The sequence below is a fragment of the Cimex lectularius genome, unplaced genomic scaffold (assembly GCF_000648675.2).
Source record: "Cimex lectularius strain Harlan isolate CLEC.00 unplaced genomic scaffold, Clec_2.1 scaffold135, whole genome shotgun sequence".
In the NCBI taxonomy this organism is placed as follows: Eukaryota; Metazoa; Arthropoda; class Insecta; order Hemiptera; family Cimicidae; genus Cimex; species Cimex lectularius.
In genome coordinates this window covers 94,568-108,940 of record NW_019392793.1, presented here as the reverse complement: position 1 = coordinate 108,940, position 14,373 = coordinate 94,568, and the positions used below count along the sequence as shown (strand labels likewise).

Below are 14,373 nucleotides of genomic sequence, written 5' to 3'. Positions count from 1 at the left end.
CCAAGTACGAGTGTCCGGGTTTCTTTGTCTTCGAGTATAATATTAAAAATACCTTACAGATCACCTCCACTTAACTGCAGAAACTTTTTTTTGTATTTTTTAGATCAAATAATTTAGATGGATGTCCGGCGTTCCATTTATTTCCTGTCAGTTGCTACCGCCTTTGTTTCTTTTTTTATGGAAACTATTAATTTCTAATCGACTCATCGACTATTAAATTCTAATCGACTGATCCCTAACCATCTCTAATCGACTCGACAAACATCGGGAAATTTCCATCGTCGTCACCAAAACAACCCTCGGCCGACAGCCACCGCGGGGGCAATTTGTTGGCGGGAAAACGCTGCCAAGGCAACGCTGTACCGTACAGTCGAGGGCGGAGCCGGTCTATAGACCGGGTACAGTCGGTGGAGAAATCCAGGCTGTCCATATAGTCAGAAAATAGATACCGGTTCCATTGCCTATGCACAGAACAGACAGACGAAAAAGGGAAAGCCTGCCCGTTTAACCCACACTGTCTCTCTTGGTGCTCAAATTTACTTAACACCAAGGGAAATAAAGATATTGAGGACGGTTTTATTTTTTTAAATAATCCTAAACAAATATTGGTACAATTTTACAGTTATTTGACTCAAAAGATATATTTGGAACAACTTTGGCTCTTATTATTGACCTTTATTACAGAGTTTGAAAAATCCAATTGGGTCAACCAATTTACCCTCGATCCCATTAGTGAACCGACAAGTCCATCGTACGCTATTCTCTTTGTACTAAAAACATAATTTGTCCGGAAATAAAACTGATGATGGTAAACCGGGTAACAGCGGATAAGGATAAACAGGGGCGATCTAGCTATTGAGACATTAGCAGCTACAAAATGCCAAAACAAAATTATTTATGACCATCCAAATACAAACACATTTTCCCGTCTTTGAATTAGCATTTGCCTATTTTGGTAGAAATATTGAGTGTTTCGTAAACGATTTTAACGCAATGAGTGATTTTTTAATTTAAAAAATTAAGATCCTTAGCCACCAAATAGTTTATTGGTTGCTAGTCCAACCACCACACAAACCAGTCACGAAGATGAAGCAGATCTTCGGTATAAAGACGAACAAATATGGCATTGACGGCTGGCACGTGTGGCAAAAATTACAGGTAGTACAAAATACAAAAGTCGAGATTTTTGCCTTCCTGTACTTCGTCTTGTCAAATCTGTTTTATTAAGGCGGTGCCTTTGTCAATATCAAACCGTGAGAAATGACAGACCTAGAGAGAATCATGGAGGGAGGATCGAACTGCAGAGAACTTCAACTGGCACATTTTACTTGTAACAATAATTAAAATAGAATGCAATTTAATCAGAAATGGACATGTTGATCACCTTTTTGAATGTATACACGGGTATAGTTAAAAGATAAATTAGGATAAATGTTTAGAGATGGATAAAGATATGATGTATGTTGGACAAAGGTTTGAAGCATAAATTACAAAAAAATATTTTAAATAATTAAATTTATAATGTATGCATACGGTGTGATGTTTGATTTTTTAGCGTAAAATTATAGATAAAGAAAATATAAAAGGCATTTATGGTTGGTCTGGGAGCTGTTAGTCATTAAATGACTAAAGTTTGTCGCCAGTAATCCTGGTCCGCCTAGTCTCGCTGCCTTAACCGGCGGATTTCTGTCTGTTTAGTCGATCCTGATAATTCCAAAGAGGCGAAAAGTTGAGTTAGCCAGGATTTAATTTAATTTTTCCCTCGATTACGAAAAAACCGAGAATGGGTGGACCGGAATGATCCATCACACTGCTGACAAATAAAAATTACTGAATCGCGTGTCTGATGCCCATCCGTTTATAAAATAATAAAAAAATTTAATTCTTTTCAGATTCCAATCTTTCGACATGAAATTTTGACTTATAAACAATAATAAATTCCTATTTAAAACAGTTATAAGTGAACTTTTTAGGATAAATAATTGTATTTTAGGTTTGTTTTGAGCGTGTAAATTATCAATCACTAAAATTTGTTTATATATATTAATATACACTCTTTAGGAGATGCGCTTAAAGACGTTTTGGGTTTCATCGTCTGGACTTTCCCCGTGATTCATAAAGGCTTCTGGTCGACGGTGAACCGTCAGACACGGCAAACATTGAAAATGGAATTCCAGTTTCAGAGCTAAAGACCTCGTGGATATTGGTTAATGCTACGGAGAGTAGGAACAGGAGACAATGACCTTCAATGCGGACACTCGGCAGTACCGGATAGCCTTGAATATATTCCCCGGGCAGACCTCACGTCCTGGGAGAGGGACTTACTTCACCACTTCTTTACTTAATGATAAGATAACGGTCACCATATAAAGTCATTTTTATTTTAGAACAAATCCCACAGCTCGAAATCGAAGGGCAAGGCTTCCGGTTTATGGTGCAAAACATCAGCAAAATTTTTCCATTTTGGCAACATGCCTGTCATTTTAGCAGAGGGCATAGCAAGAGAAAAATCCTAAATTTATATTTCAAAACGTCTGGCCAACCAACTATTCAATAGAGATTGAGTTGGGGGGAGAGAGAAAAAAAACTTCCAGCACAAATTAGATTTGTGAAATGAAATTTCACGTCAACACGACTCAAAACATTATGAGAAATTTTCATTATGAGATTCTGCAAGAGGGTCGTTTTAATTTCTGCATAGTAAATTTGCAAAGATTATGTTGCAATTAAACTCAATATACTGGATAACTACAACCAAATGTACTCTTTTTAATGTAAACAGTGTGCACACATATTACCGTAGTTATTCAAAATTTCATTTACTAAAATATAAGTGTTGAAACCTAAATCACATCGATCATGATTGAAATCAAATAAAAACCGTATGATTATAAAGAAAGAAAAATTAATCTGGGCTAATGCTAATTTAAAAAATAATTGTGAAGCTCAGCTTTAAAGAAACAACCTATTTTAAAAGATTGTATAAATAATTTAAAATTGAAATACATGGTTGAAGGATTTCTACAACCATGTCTCTCAACATGAATTGCAAAAGTCGATAAGGGCTCAAAATCCGGATCTTGGCAAAACAACTTTCTGTGAGTAGGAACTATCTTTTTAAAAAGGATTAAATGTATTTTTTATCATGTACGCTGTGTACAGAATAAAATATAACATTTGTCTTCATTATTTTTCAGAATATTTTTAAAATATTCAATTAATTCAAATAATGTTTTTGTTTTAGAATGGTGATAATTTTCATAAGATGCATAAATTAAAAAATGGAATTTTAAAATTAATTTTTCCAAGAAAACCGTTTTTCCAAAAAATAATTTCAACATGATCAATCAATAATGGTTTTTGATAAATGGAATTCGCCTACCTGTCCGTTTCTAGGCTGCATTTCTTGCATTTGAGCTGGTCCTCTTAAATCCTGATACATCACCGCATCACCTCCACCCTGAAACAAATAATATAATCTGTCAATATTATTCCAATCCAGTGATTTGGATTTTAGCCCAATCTATATTATTACAAATATGGGTACAGCACTTTTAAAAATTGTACACTTGTTTTTACCAAAATTCATGCCTCATTTTTAATTTCTTTTTATATTAGATAATTGAAGACCAATATTTTAATCATTAATTTGGCCATATAGGCTGACAGAAAAAATAAGCAGCCCAAAATAATCGGAAATGACCAAACAACAGGCCCCAGAGAAAATCTCATGAGATATTATATAAAAATAAAAAATTGAAAGTTCATGAACTTATGAGTTTTGGTAAATCTACCTGTAATTAACTTATTTTGATCGAATTTAAAACCATATACATATAAAATATGGCAAATTCATATGCTTACTTGGGTCAAATTATGGTGTGACCACTGTTGATCCTGGGGTCTTTGATAAATGTAACCCACCATGGCATCATCTTGAGCTCGTGTCCTGGCATTGTCTACACTCCCGCTGCCAACAATCTGCATAAATAAAATTAAACATTAATAACTGCATTAATAAGTGGAAAAATATATTCAAGTTAACAATTAATAGAATATTTAGAATCTTGGCTTATTAATTTCATGCTTTACACTCATCTATGGTCAGCAAAATTAATGTGTGACCAGAGACTCATTACTATTTATGAGTTCACAGTTAATTGAGATTTATTGAACAAAATGTAAAATGGGCAAATTGATTCAAAGTAGTGATATGCTGATGGTTTTTAATTACTAAACAATTTTCTATGATGTAATTCCTATGATGTCCAACTATATTTAATAATTTTAATACCAATAATAATTAGCAGTATATAACACAGCTGTTAATACAACAGAATGGTGTACATTTTTAAATGTATTTAATAGTAGCTTTATATACAAATTACACTTTGTGGTTTCTATTGTAATAATTTTATTAATAGTTTGATTTTAAACAAAATCTTGTGAACAAAACACCAACTTAAATAATTTTAAATGTTAACTATCAATATTTTAAAAAGTGTGAATAGTTCATGATCATTCCCTAGTCAATTATTTCATTTCAAAAATTAGTAATTATCATTTACACACCTGTGATTGGTTAGATTGCTGTTGCCTAGCCACTTGCTGAGCAGGTACAATGCCGTTGCTCTCCCCCAACATTTCCCTTGAGTCTCCAGCAGCAAGCCACTTCATTTGTTTATTTATCTGAAATGAAGTCAAAAATTCAGGTTGTACATAAAACAAAAAATGAATCAGCAATAAACTAGGCTTATTTGTAAATTTCAATACAGATGAACAAACTGAAAACAATTCTGTTAATGAACTATTGTGATTAAACAAAACTTTTAACGAGCAAACATATCTCATATATGCAAATAGTCACAAATTTTACATTCCAACAAAATAACACGACACTTCCACTATATATAACAAAATTTAAATCTATTACCATGAAACGTTGTTACAAACTGTAAAATGTGGTAAAGTCTGAGAGGTGATGAACCCAAACTGATCATTCCTGAATAATATTCGACATTTTATATATTAACATAATTATTTGAAAAACCAATGTCTTTTGAAAGTTTGAATGATGTCATTGTAACATTCAATGATTTATTTTTCACAATTTCAACAGAGACAAGGTAATCCAATGTAAAAATCTGTCTAATACTTTTCATTTACCCCAAGCCATTGTGCATTAAATTTGTCTTATTTTCCTTCCTACCTTCCCCCAAAGAACCAATTTACAACATAAATTTAACATTTATAAATGACAAACTTTCAATAGATGTTATACAATTTCAAACATAAAAAATTAAAATTAGACTTTTTTAATGACTTGATTTTTGGATTAAAATTAAATTTTCAGAGTTTAAACTCAACATTTTTTGTGTGCAAAATTAAGTAAAAATAGCTTCTAAAATAATTGCACACCAGATAATGAAAATATAATTTTAAATTAGAAGATAAAATGTAATATTGTTATTTCATATAATTTTAATTTTTGACGTTTCAAAAATACATCTATTTATTGATGTTCAATGAAACCAAAAGTACGGCAAACTCTTACCAATGTAAATGATATTTAAAATTTCTTAATATTTATGAAGACAATGTTTTAATTGAAACAACCAATTTTATTAATTACGCCAACACTTGAGGATAACTCATTTATGTAAGTCTCCCTGTCATCAAAAATACATTGACAGTGTAAAAAGTGTGTAAAAAAGATTCCTAAAATATGGAGCATTCAAACTTGGGTTACAACTACTAGAGAATGTTCGCTACAACAGTTTCAGCTATAGACTCGGAGTGGCAGAAACAAGCTTGTGCAGATATTGCCAAGAAGAAGAAGAAACCAGAACACGTCTTCTGTTGGTGCGAAGGCTGAGGACTGAGATTCCTAATCCTGGGAAAGGACAAGCCAGGGTCTGAAGGATACACACGGGAGCCCTTGAAAAAGCTTTGAGGTCTGGTAAAAGCCTCAAGCCTAACGAGATCTAAATAAAAAAAAAAAAATTGAGAAGCACAATTACCAATACTAGTCGCGGTACTTAGGTCATAAAGAGGCCGGCTCCTATCTTAGGGCCTCAGGTTAGTAGAAAAGGTCAGTTCATCGAAAATAGAAGAGTAGCCTATGATATCATAGTGTTATTATTATTTCAATTATTATGCCAGTTAGTTTATTGCTCCTAACTGCTAAAAAAAAGAAGTAAAAAATAAATTTACTTGGATATAAGAATCAGAAATACTTAGTTATTTTGTGTACCAATATAACTGCAGTGTGAGCAATGTGGCAATCAAACTGCCTACTATTGGGTTGTCCGGAAAATAATGCAGGATTTTAAGTTTTCATTAAAAAAAATCTATATAAAATATTCTGTTTACGTTTACAGGATTACTCATTTGTATGAATGTCAACACTTATTAATCCTCTTCCAAATGATATTGTTTGTTTACCTCTGTAGCATTCCGCTACTTGGAAATAATTCAGTCATCCTTATAATGTCAAAGCGAGAATTTCGTACGATTTTCTTTTACGAGTTTAAACTCGGCCGAAGCGGAGCCCAAACGGCTAGAAACATTAACCAAGTCTGGGGCGAGGGTTGTGTTAATGAGTGCACTGTGCAAAGGTGGTTTAAAAAATTTCGGGAGGGAGATTTCAGCCTTGAAGATGAAGAAGGTCGTGGAAGGCCTTCCTCTCTTAATGATGATGTTCTGCGATCAGTGGTGGAAGAAAACCCCAAAACAACTGTTCGAGAACTTGCAGAGCAACTCAAAGTCAGTAAAACGACCGTCGCTGACCACCTCAAGGCGATTGGAAAAGTGAAAAAACTCGAAAATTGGGTTCCACACTCATTAAACGATCGCCAAAAAAATCAGCGCTTTGATGTTTGTGCATCACTTCTTTGTCGAAACAAAAATGACCCATTTCTGGCCAGAATTGTTACATGTGACGAAAAGTGGATTCTCTACGATAACACTAGACGTTCTGGACAGTGGCTCGACAAAGGAGAAGCTCCAATACATTTTCCAAAGCCCCCAACTCATCAAAAAAAGGTAATGGTTACGGTATGGTGGGCTTCATTTGGTTTAATACACTACAGCTTCTTAAATCCTGGCGAAACCATCAATGCTGAATCATACTGTAACCAAATTAATACCATGCATCAGAAATTGGCAGTAATGAAGCCCTCTTTGGTCAATCGGAAAGGGCCCATTTTGTTGCATGACAACGCTCGACCACATGTGTCACGTGTAACGTCACAAAAATTATTGGAGCTTGGCTATGAAACTTTGCCTCACCCACCCTACTCTCCGGACCTCTCGCCTACTGACTACCATTTTTTTAGACACCTGGACCACTACTTACAACACATAATATTCAAAAATCAAACGGAACTGGAAAATGCATTTATTGACTTTATCAATTCTAAAAATTCTGAATTCTACTCAGACGGAATTAATAAGTTACCAACACGTTGGGAGAAATGTATTGAGAGTATGGGAAATTATTTTGATTAAAGAACATTGCTTTAAAGTAACTAGTTTCTTTTTTTTTGTTTAATACCAAAATCCTGCATTATTTTCCGGACAACCCAATAAATGCACCATAAATATGTTGTACAAATGTAAAAATAGATTTGTTTTGTTATTCTTTAATCATGTTCAAGTAATTGAATAAACAATATTTTCAGTTGAAACCTAGAATTCATATGTATGTAATATATTGTATGTATATGTAATACTTGTGCGTATAATATATTATTCAATAATTTTACACTGAAGTGTAATTAATAAAAATGTATCGTTTGGCTTGCACTCTCATTGTACCCATGGGCTTATAGGAATGTAAACATGTATTAATTCTATAAGTATCATGTTTGGTCTAGTAAGATCTGTTTCAATGAAATAAATTTAATTTAAAAAATTTGGGTTGCATAATTCAAACATAGTCGATGGATTAATTCTTCAGTGGGACAAAGGAAATGTGATTTGGAAAAAAATATTCAACACTGAATTCTAAAACTGGAAATAAATCTCAATGAATCTTATTGGAGATATAATTTTATATTTCCTTTTTAAAGCGATTTATAGATGTTTAATCATTATTAAACTTAGAAATAAATTAGCCAAAATTGCACAATGCAAATTTAAATTGGACAACATTGTTGTCTTTATCAAAATAAATGGGATGAGAAACTACTGGATTTATTAAATTTTAAAAGAACCAGCAACAAAACGGTTAAAAAAAAAGGGATAAGCAATACATGTATGTTGTCTATATAATATATAAACAATTCAGTTTCCCGCTTCGAAACATGAAAGATGGAAAAGGAAAACAAATTGTCCAAGTTCAATGGAAGATCGCAATGTACCAACATTGTTATGAAACAATTAACATTTAAGATGCTACATCTGAACTGAAAATATTGTCATTATACCAGAAAATCTCAATTATATTTATGGACATTATCTATCAAAATATATATATAATTTTATTTTTTTTATTTTTTTTTGTGGTCCTAACTGACCATATTAATTATGCCAATTAATTATTCTTTTTATGTTCTTGGTTGAGATGAAAAATTTAGTGTCATGTGAAGGATTTGAATATAGACCTTCGGCTAATAGTGGGTTCAAATCCCACTTGTGACATTAACTTTTTCATCCCAACCAAGACCTTAGATAAAAAGAATAATCAATTGACAATTATATATATAAACAGACACAAAACAATTCAGTCTATTCTTGTCCTGAATTACACAGAGCTTAAAACATACTTCAATTAATTACATCTTTCATGTAAGCTGTCAGTTGAGATGAAAAAGTTAGTGCCATGATTCAAACCCACACACTTTGAACAAAACAATATTATCAGTTGAAACATAGCATTTTAACTATAATTGTATGTTTGAAGTAATATTGTTTCGAAACAATAATGAAACATTGCAATCTTCCATTGAACTACCATGTTGGTAAAAGAGGATACATCTAAAAATAGATCCTTAATGAGTCCAAAACCTGGTGGAACAATATCCCAGGCATGAGGCACGCAAAGGACCTCCGCAAAACTTACAAAATAATTACAGGAAGGCAACCACAAGCGAACCAGGATTCTGGCTGGACTACTGACAGGGCACTACCACTTAAGAAAGGCAAACATGCACCGGCTAGGAGTACAGACAGAACAAATTTATGTTTCTGAGAAGGTTTATGTGGGTGTAGGTTCTTGCAACTAAGATAGGAAAACCCACAAGCAAGATCCTACACTAAGGAGCTACTGGCAAGGCCATGGAGGTCAATTAACAACCTGAAATGGCCAGTGAGTTTTAAAAAAAAAGCAGCGGAGCACAACAGATCTATTCAGGTCGACAGCAGGCCTTATGACTGCCATCGCTGCCATATTGGCGTCATTTAAAAAAAATGCAATTTACTCTTTTTTTGCCCTTACAAAGAAGTTCTAATTCAAGACTGGAATTCCTGGGTTATTTTATATCTGTTTAAATAATTAATAATAAATATTTTTCTTGTGTGATGAAAACAATAATTGAAACCTCAATCAATTATATTATAAATTGTTACTCGTCTCACAGACCACATGCAAAATCGCACATCCATGAAGATGAATTAAACAATTCAGGTATTTTTTTCATTTGTTACCCAAAGCTTGTATATAATTGAATAATGTTGAAATTGAAATTTAAAACAAACAAACTGACATGGTAATATTATGAAGATTTGCACCCCATGTTGTATATAAAAACAGATATGCAATTATCAAGGGTAGATTTTTTTTTAGGTTTAAACCAGAAATATTGTTTGGTTTGAAAAACAAACCATATTTATCACCATACCAAGTGTACTCAAATGTATAAAAGAAATTGTAAATGATGAATTTAACGAATTTCGGGAGAAACAAATGAAACTAGAATGCAGCATTTGTAGCCTGGTGTACATCTGCAGGAGAGCTGTAATTGTTTAAACAAAGGAAGGATGAAATGCCATTTTTTCTTTCTCTCTCACTCTCTCGTTCACTCTATCTCACTTTCGATTAAAAAACCGAGCTATTTTCCCACGTTTATATCTGATCAATTTCAAAAATGAATATGCCGTGTTCTAAAAATAAATCAGACGCCTTTAATTGATACAAGTAGCTGGCAATGATACCAGGGGGCTGATAATGAAATCGCATTAGGGATTATGCCGCGAAATATACCAAACGGGTATCAAATATGATTCGAACGTTGTTAATTATTTATCTGGCCATATCGTTTAACTAATTTTAAGACGTTTTCTTTTCGCCAAACAGCCAAATATGGGCGGTCTTAAGCAAGAGGTTAGAGAACGCATTTGTTTGCAGAAGTGATTAAAAAGTGTAAAAATGATTTTTCCCATTTCCTTTCCGGATATTTGATTTTATTAAGTCTGTCCATATGTAAAAATGTAATAAAGTCATTACGAAGAGTGTTGAGGAGAGATTGTTATCCCGGGAAGCACGTTTATCGGGACGACACTAGGTTATGATATCGAGGGACTTACATCGGTAAACGAGGCGAAGTTCCAATTCTCGTACAACGTCGGATTCTTTCCTCGTTGAAGTTTCGATCCTCCGGCTGTCGTTGGGTCTTCTCGTTCCACAGAAAACGAATTCAATTCGATTGAAACATGCACTTGAGCTCGGTTTTTTCCTCCCGTACGTTCTACCTTCCGTATTTGTTGTGGTTTCTTTATCCCTTTTTTTTTATTACAATTCTCGACTTTTTACAAACGGAATCCACTATATATTATAAATGTACAAGGCTCGTTTCACTATATATATTACAATTTATAATGACACAACTATTTACATATACATGCCCCCAAAGTAGGAGGATGAACACGGATAAATTACATGAATGAAATCTGACTAACGTTCGACATCTTGGTTTTGTATTCGGCTCAGTGCATCCTGGGAAATCGGGATTCCCGCCAATTTCGTCTCAAATCAAAAATAATTTTCACTACGTGAATCCTTTCGCCACCCGCTGGGCACAATAATCTTCTTTACAAATATATAAAATGCCCTTTGAAACTGGTTTTCGATCAACAAAATTATAAACTTTGAATTAAAAACAAAAAACTAGAACTACACTTTTATCTAAACAACTAGTTTATGAATGAACATGTGATTTAAATTAACAAATGACTAAATTGTATGGAATTTTATTAACAATTAAATTAAATAACCAGTGTATATGTCAAAACGATTAGTTTTTGAAAATACGACCAAAACTATATCCATTCACTCACAAATAACATGAATTGAAGATTAACACTAACAAAACAATACAACAGTTAATACAGAGCTAGCGTAAAAAGTTTTTTGGGTGACAGTATACCCTTTGCAACAACTTTCATCATACAGCCCCTATACCTATCTATAGTACCTCATGAGTTACAATTTTTGTTTTCCCTTGGAAACGTTACCTGACCTTAGTTGACAAAAACACAAATATCTATCTTTTACAATAAAGTGGTCTAATTGACCATATTAATTATTTCAATTAATTTTTATGAAAAGTCTTGGTTGAGATGAAAAAGTTAAGTGTCATGACCGAGATTTGAAGCCACAACCTTCAGCTCAGCCGCTCATGAGACTAAAAAAAAAAAAAAATAATTTAATGTAAAAAAAAAAATATTTTTTTGATGGCGTCCATCTTGATTTTGTGAAGGTCTGTAAGATGATGGGTAGAAAATAAATTCTATCTCCTTGTCTTTTCCACAAAAAGGATTTATTGTCATATGCGTTTCAGTGTAATATAGACCATCTACAGTGACTTTTTTATTTTTTGACGGTTTTTACATTCTTATACATTCAGAAGTGGATTTCTGGACAACTACGGACTTATGAACTTATAAGAATAAACTGTGAAACCACTTTATATAAAACAAAGTCACTGGAGATGGTCTGTATTAGACTGAAATGCGTATGACATAATAAATGCCTATTGTAGAAAAGACAATTTATTTCCTGCCCATCATCTTAACAAATATCTATCATCAGAGCCATTTTTTTTTACATTAAATTGCCTGATATTATTTTCATCTGAAATAATTTTCCATTAAGAACCCTCCGACTCCCTTGATGAAACAGGGTTTTTCTATTGTATATAGTAATAATATTTGTGTATACCTAATTTGTGTTGTGTGAATGTATTTATTAGCATGAATGTGTGAATTTTCAATTAAGAACCCTCCGATTCTTGGAGGAAAGGGGGTTGTTCTATTGTATATAATAATAATATTTGTGTATACCTAGTTTGTGTTGAGAGAGAATATATTTATTAGCGTGAATGTGTGATGTGAGAGGGTTGTTGGCTGAATATCGAGTACCCCATTGACCCTCAATTAGGTTAGTTGTATAATATGTGTAAAGAGTGATGGAGGAATAACCCAAATTGAATGAATGCTATGTAAATAGGAGTGAAATCATTTAAGAATCAAGGTGTTGTGTTTGGAACTGCATGGTTGGGTGCTGAATAGCTGTTGACAGCAAACTGATCACTTTATAGTGCCGGAACAAGACACTTTAATAACTATCACAATGGTGAATTTAACTGTCTCATATCTTCTGTATAAAGTGCTTTATTACAATTTAAAAATGAAACAAAAATTATAGGTCAATTTAAACTTCATGACATAAGTGAAAATTGGGGTTATCTTCTTAGTTGTAGGTTCTTTTACTCTCCTTGCCAGGAAGAAAATTAATATTGCCTTGTCTGTTCACAATATTATAGAAAATTGTTTCATTTTTGAGCCCTATGCCCAAAATTGAGTAGAGAGAAATGGTTGTACACAAAGGAAATTACTAATTAGTACTAGATTCTAACCCCTTAGTTAATTTATAACTAAATAAAAAGTAGTCCTGATTTTTTGTTTAAGAGCCATAAGCAATTTTCTCTAAAAGTTCTTTATTCCAGATTTTGCTTAACCAATGGTGGTACGAGTTGTGCGCATAAAAACGCCCTCAGGAGAATATACGCGTCCGGTTACACGTCTATCTCCTCTGCTCCCTGAACCCTGAATCTTTCCAATCCTGGTCTCTTTGCAACGTCTCTTTTCTCTTAGTGAAATTTCTATTGAAATTTGGTGGGCGGTATGTTTACGCCGGAGAGAATTTTATTCATTTTTTTAAATTTGTTTATTTGTTCAAATATCCATGGAGACGAAAAACAAAAAAAAAGGTCTCGGGGTCCAGCTGGCCAGTTAGTATTGGAGAGTGGATGAACGCGTTTGTCTAATTCTTTTTGTTCTCGATTTGTAATCGAAGTTACAATTTACGAGTACCCCGCCGTATTACGAAGTTATTTGTTTTCTTTTCGCCCGCTCATCGTTGTGGAATCACGTCGCCTGCAATTCTTCATCGCACATCATTTTGGTACCCAATTTTTAAAATATTTTTGACTATAATCATGCCCAACTACATACACAGGGTTTTACATTAGTGTATGTATAGAAATTTCACATTTAACCATTTGAGACGTCACATTGACATTTTTTCATCACAGAATTCACTAAAGGAAATATAGCTACTTAATAAATACCATTATAATTTAAAATAAATTATCACACTATATCATATGTTTTTACACTAATTCACATGTGGCTTCACACGTATTAGCTTATTCCTCCTAGTTTGAAATGGATAGCACCTTTGACTTTACTAAGTCCGGAATTGAATGTCGACTTTTTTGAATTTGGTATAGTTGAAAGTTATAGTTCTTTGTGTATCTAGTTGTTCCTCATGTACCGCTTGTAATTTGTGATATTTTATTTTGTAATACTTGTAGCTGCTTTATTTTGGTGACGCTGCTCCCCATATTTCACACGGGCCTTTATGATAGATTTATGAATTAGCATAGTGAGTTTGGGCCTTATCTTGCATTTGCAGTTTGTAATAGAATATAGCATACCCAGACAAACATATCTTTATCCAAAATTGAATTGTACAATAGTAATTTTCACTTTGTTCTGCAGAGATTGCCCTTTACCAAACAAATGCAGAATGATGTTTAGTTATTTGGAATTGTTTAACAATTGGTGTTGTTTTTTGTTTTTTTTTTGCCAGTACTTACGTGAATTTATCATATCAAAAATAGCGGGAGCACTGAGCAGACACCCTTACTGATTCAGTCTGTCATTATTTTCAGTGTTTTGTCCGTTATTTGAATCAGCACTGAAGATGACAGACCGACACAGTAAGGATGTTCATACAAAAATTATTAGAAATGAACTTCAGGTTCATCACATGTAAAGGCATTGGGATTCATCACACTGATGGTTGCATTGCTATCTGAAATTATGCTTTTTGGCCATTGCAATAACTGTTTTACATGTTTTCCTTTG

General features: G+C 33.1%; 1 protein-coding gene across 13 annotated transcripts in view; it reads right to left on the bottom strand.

Moving 5' to 3' along the window:
* The window catches only part of LOC106663606 (pumilio homolog 2), a 342,434-nt gene extending 331,287 nt beyond the window's left edge, over positions 1-11,147 (bottom strand). For 9 of the 13 annotated variants that reach the window (XM_024227910.1, XM_024227909.1, XM_014388527.2 and 6 more), the window contains exons 1-4: positions 10,900-11,147; positions 4,573-4,689; positions 3,865-3,981; positions 3,383-3,460 (exon numbers count right to left, since the gene is read on the bottom strand). In XM_024227910.1, the coding sequence (XP_024083678.1) occupies positions 3,383-3,460; positions 3,865-3,981; positions 4,573-4,689; positions 10,900-10,908 (321 nt within the window). In that variant the 5' untranslated portion in view covers positions 10,909-11,147. Of the gene's footprint in view, positions 1-3,382; positions 3,461-3,864; positions 3,982-4,572; positions 4,690-10,527 lie in introns of all 13 variants that reach the window. The other 4 variants (XM_014388529.2, XM_014388533.2, XM_014388536.2 and 1 more) reach the window with 2 other exon arrangements.
* Between the last annotated feature and the right edge of the window lie 3,226 nt (positions 11,148-14,373).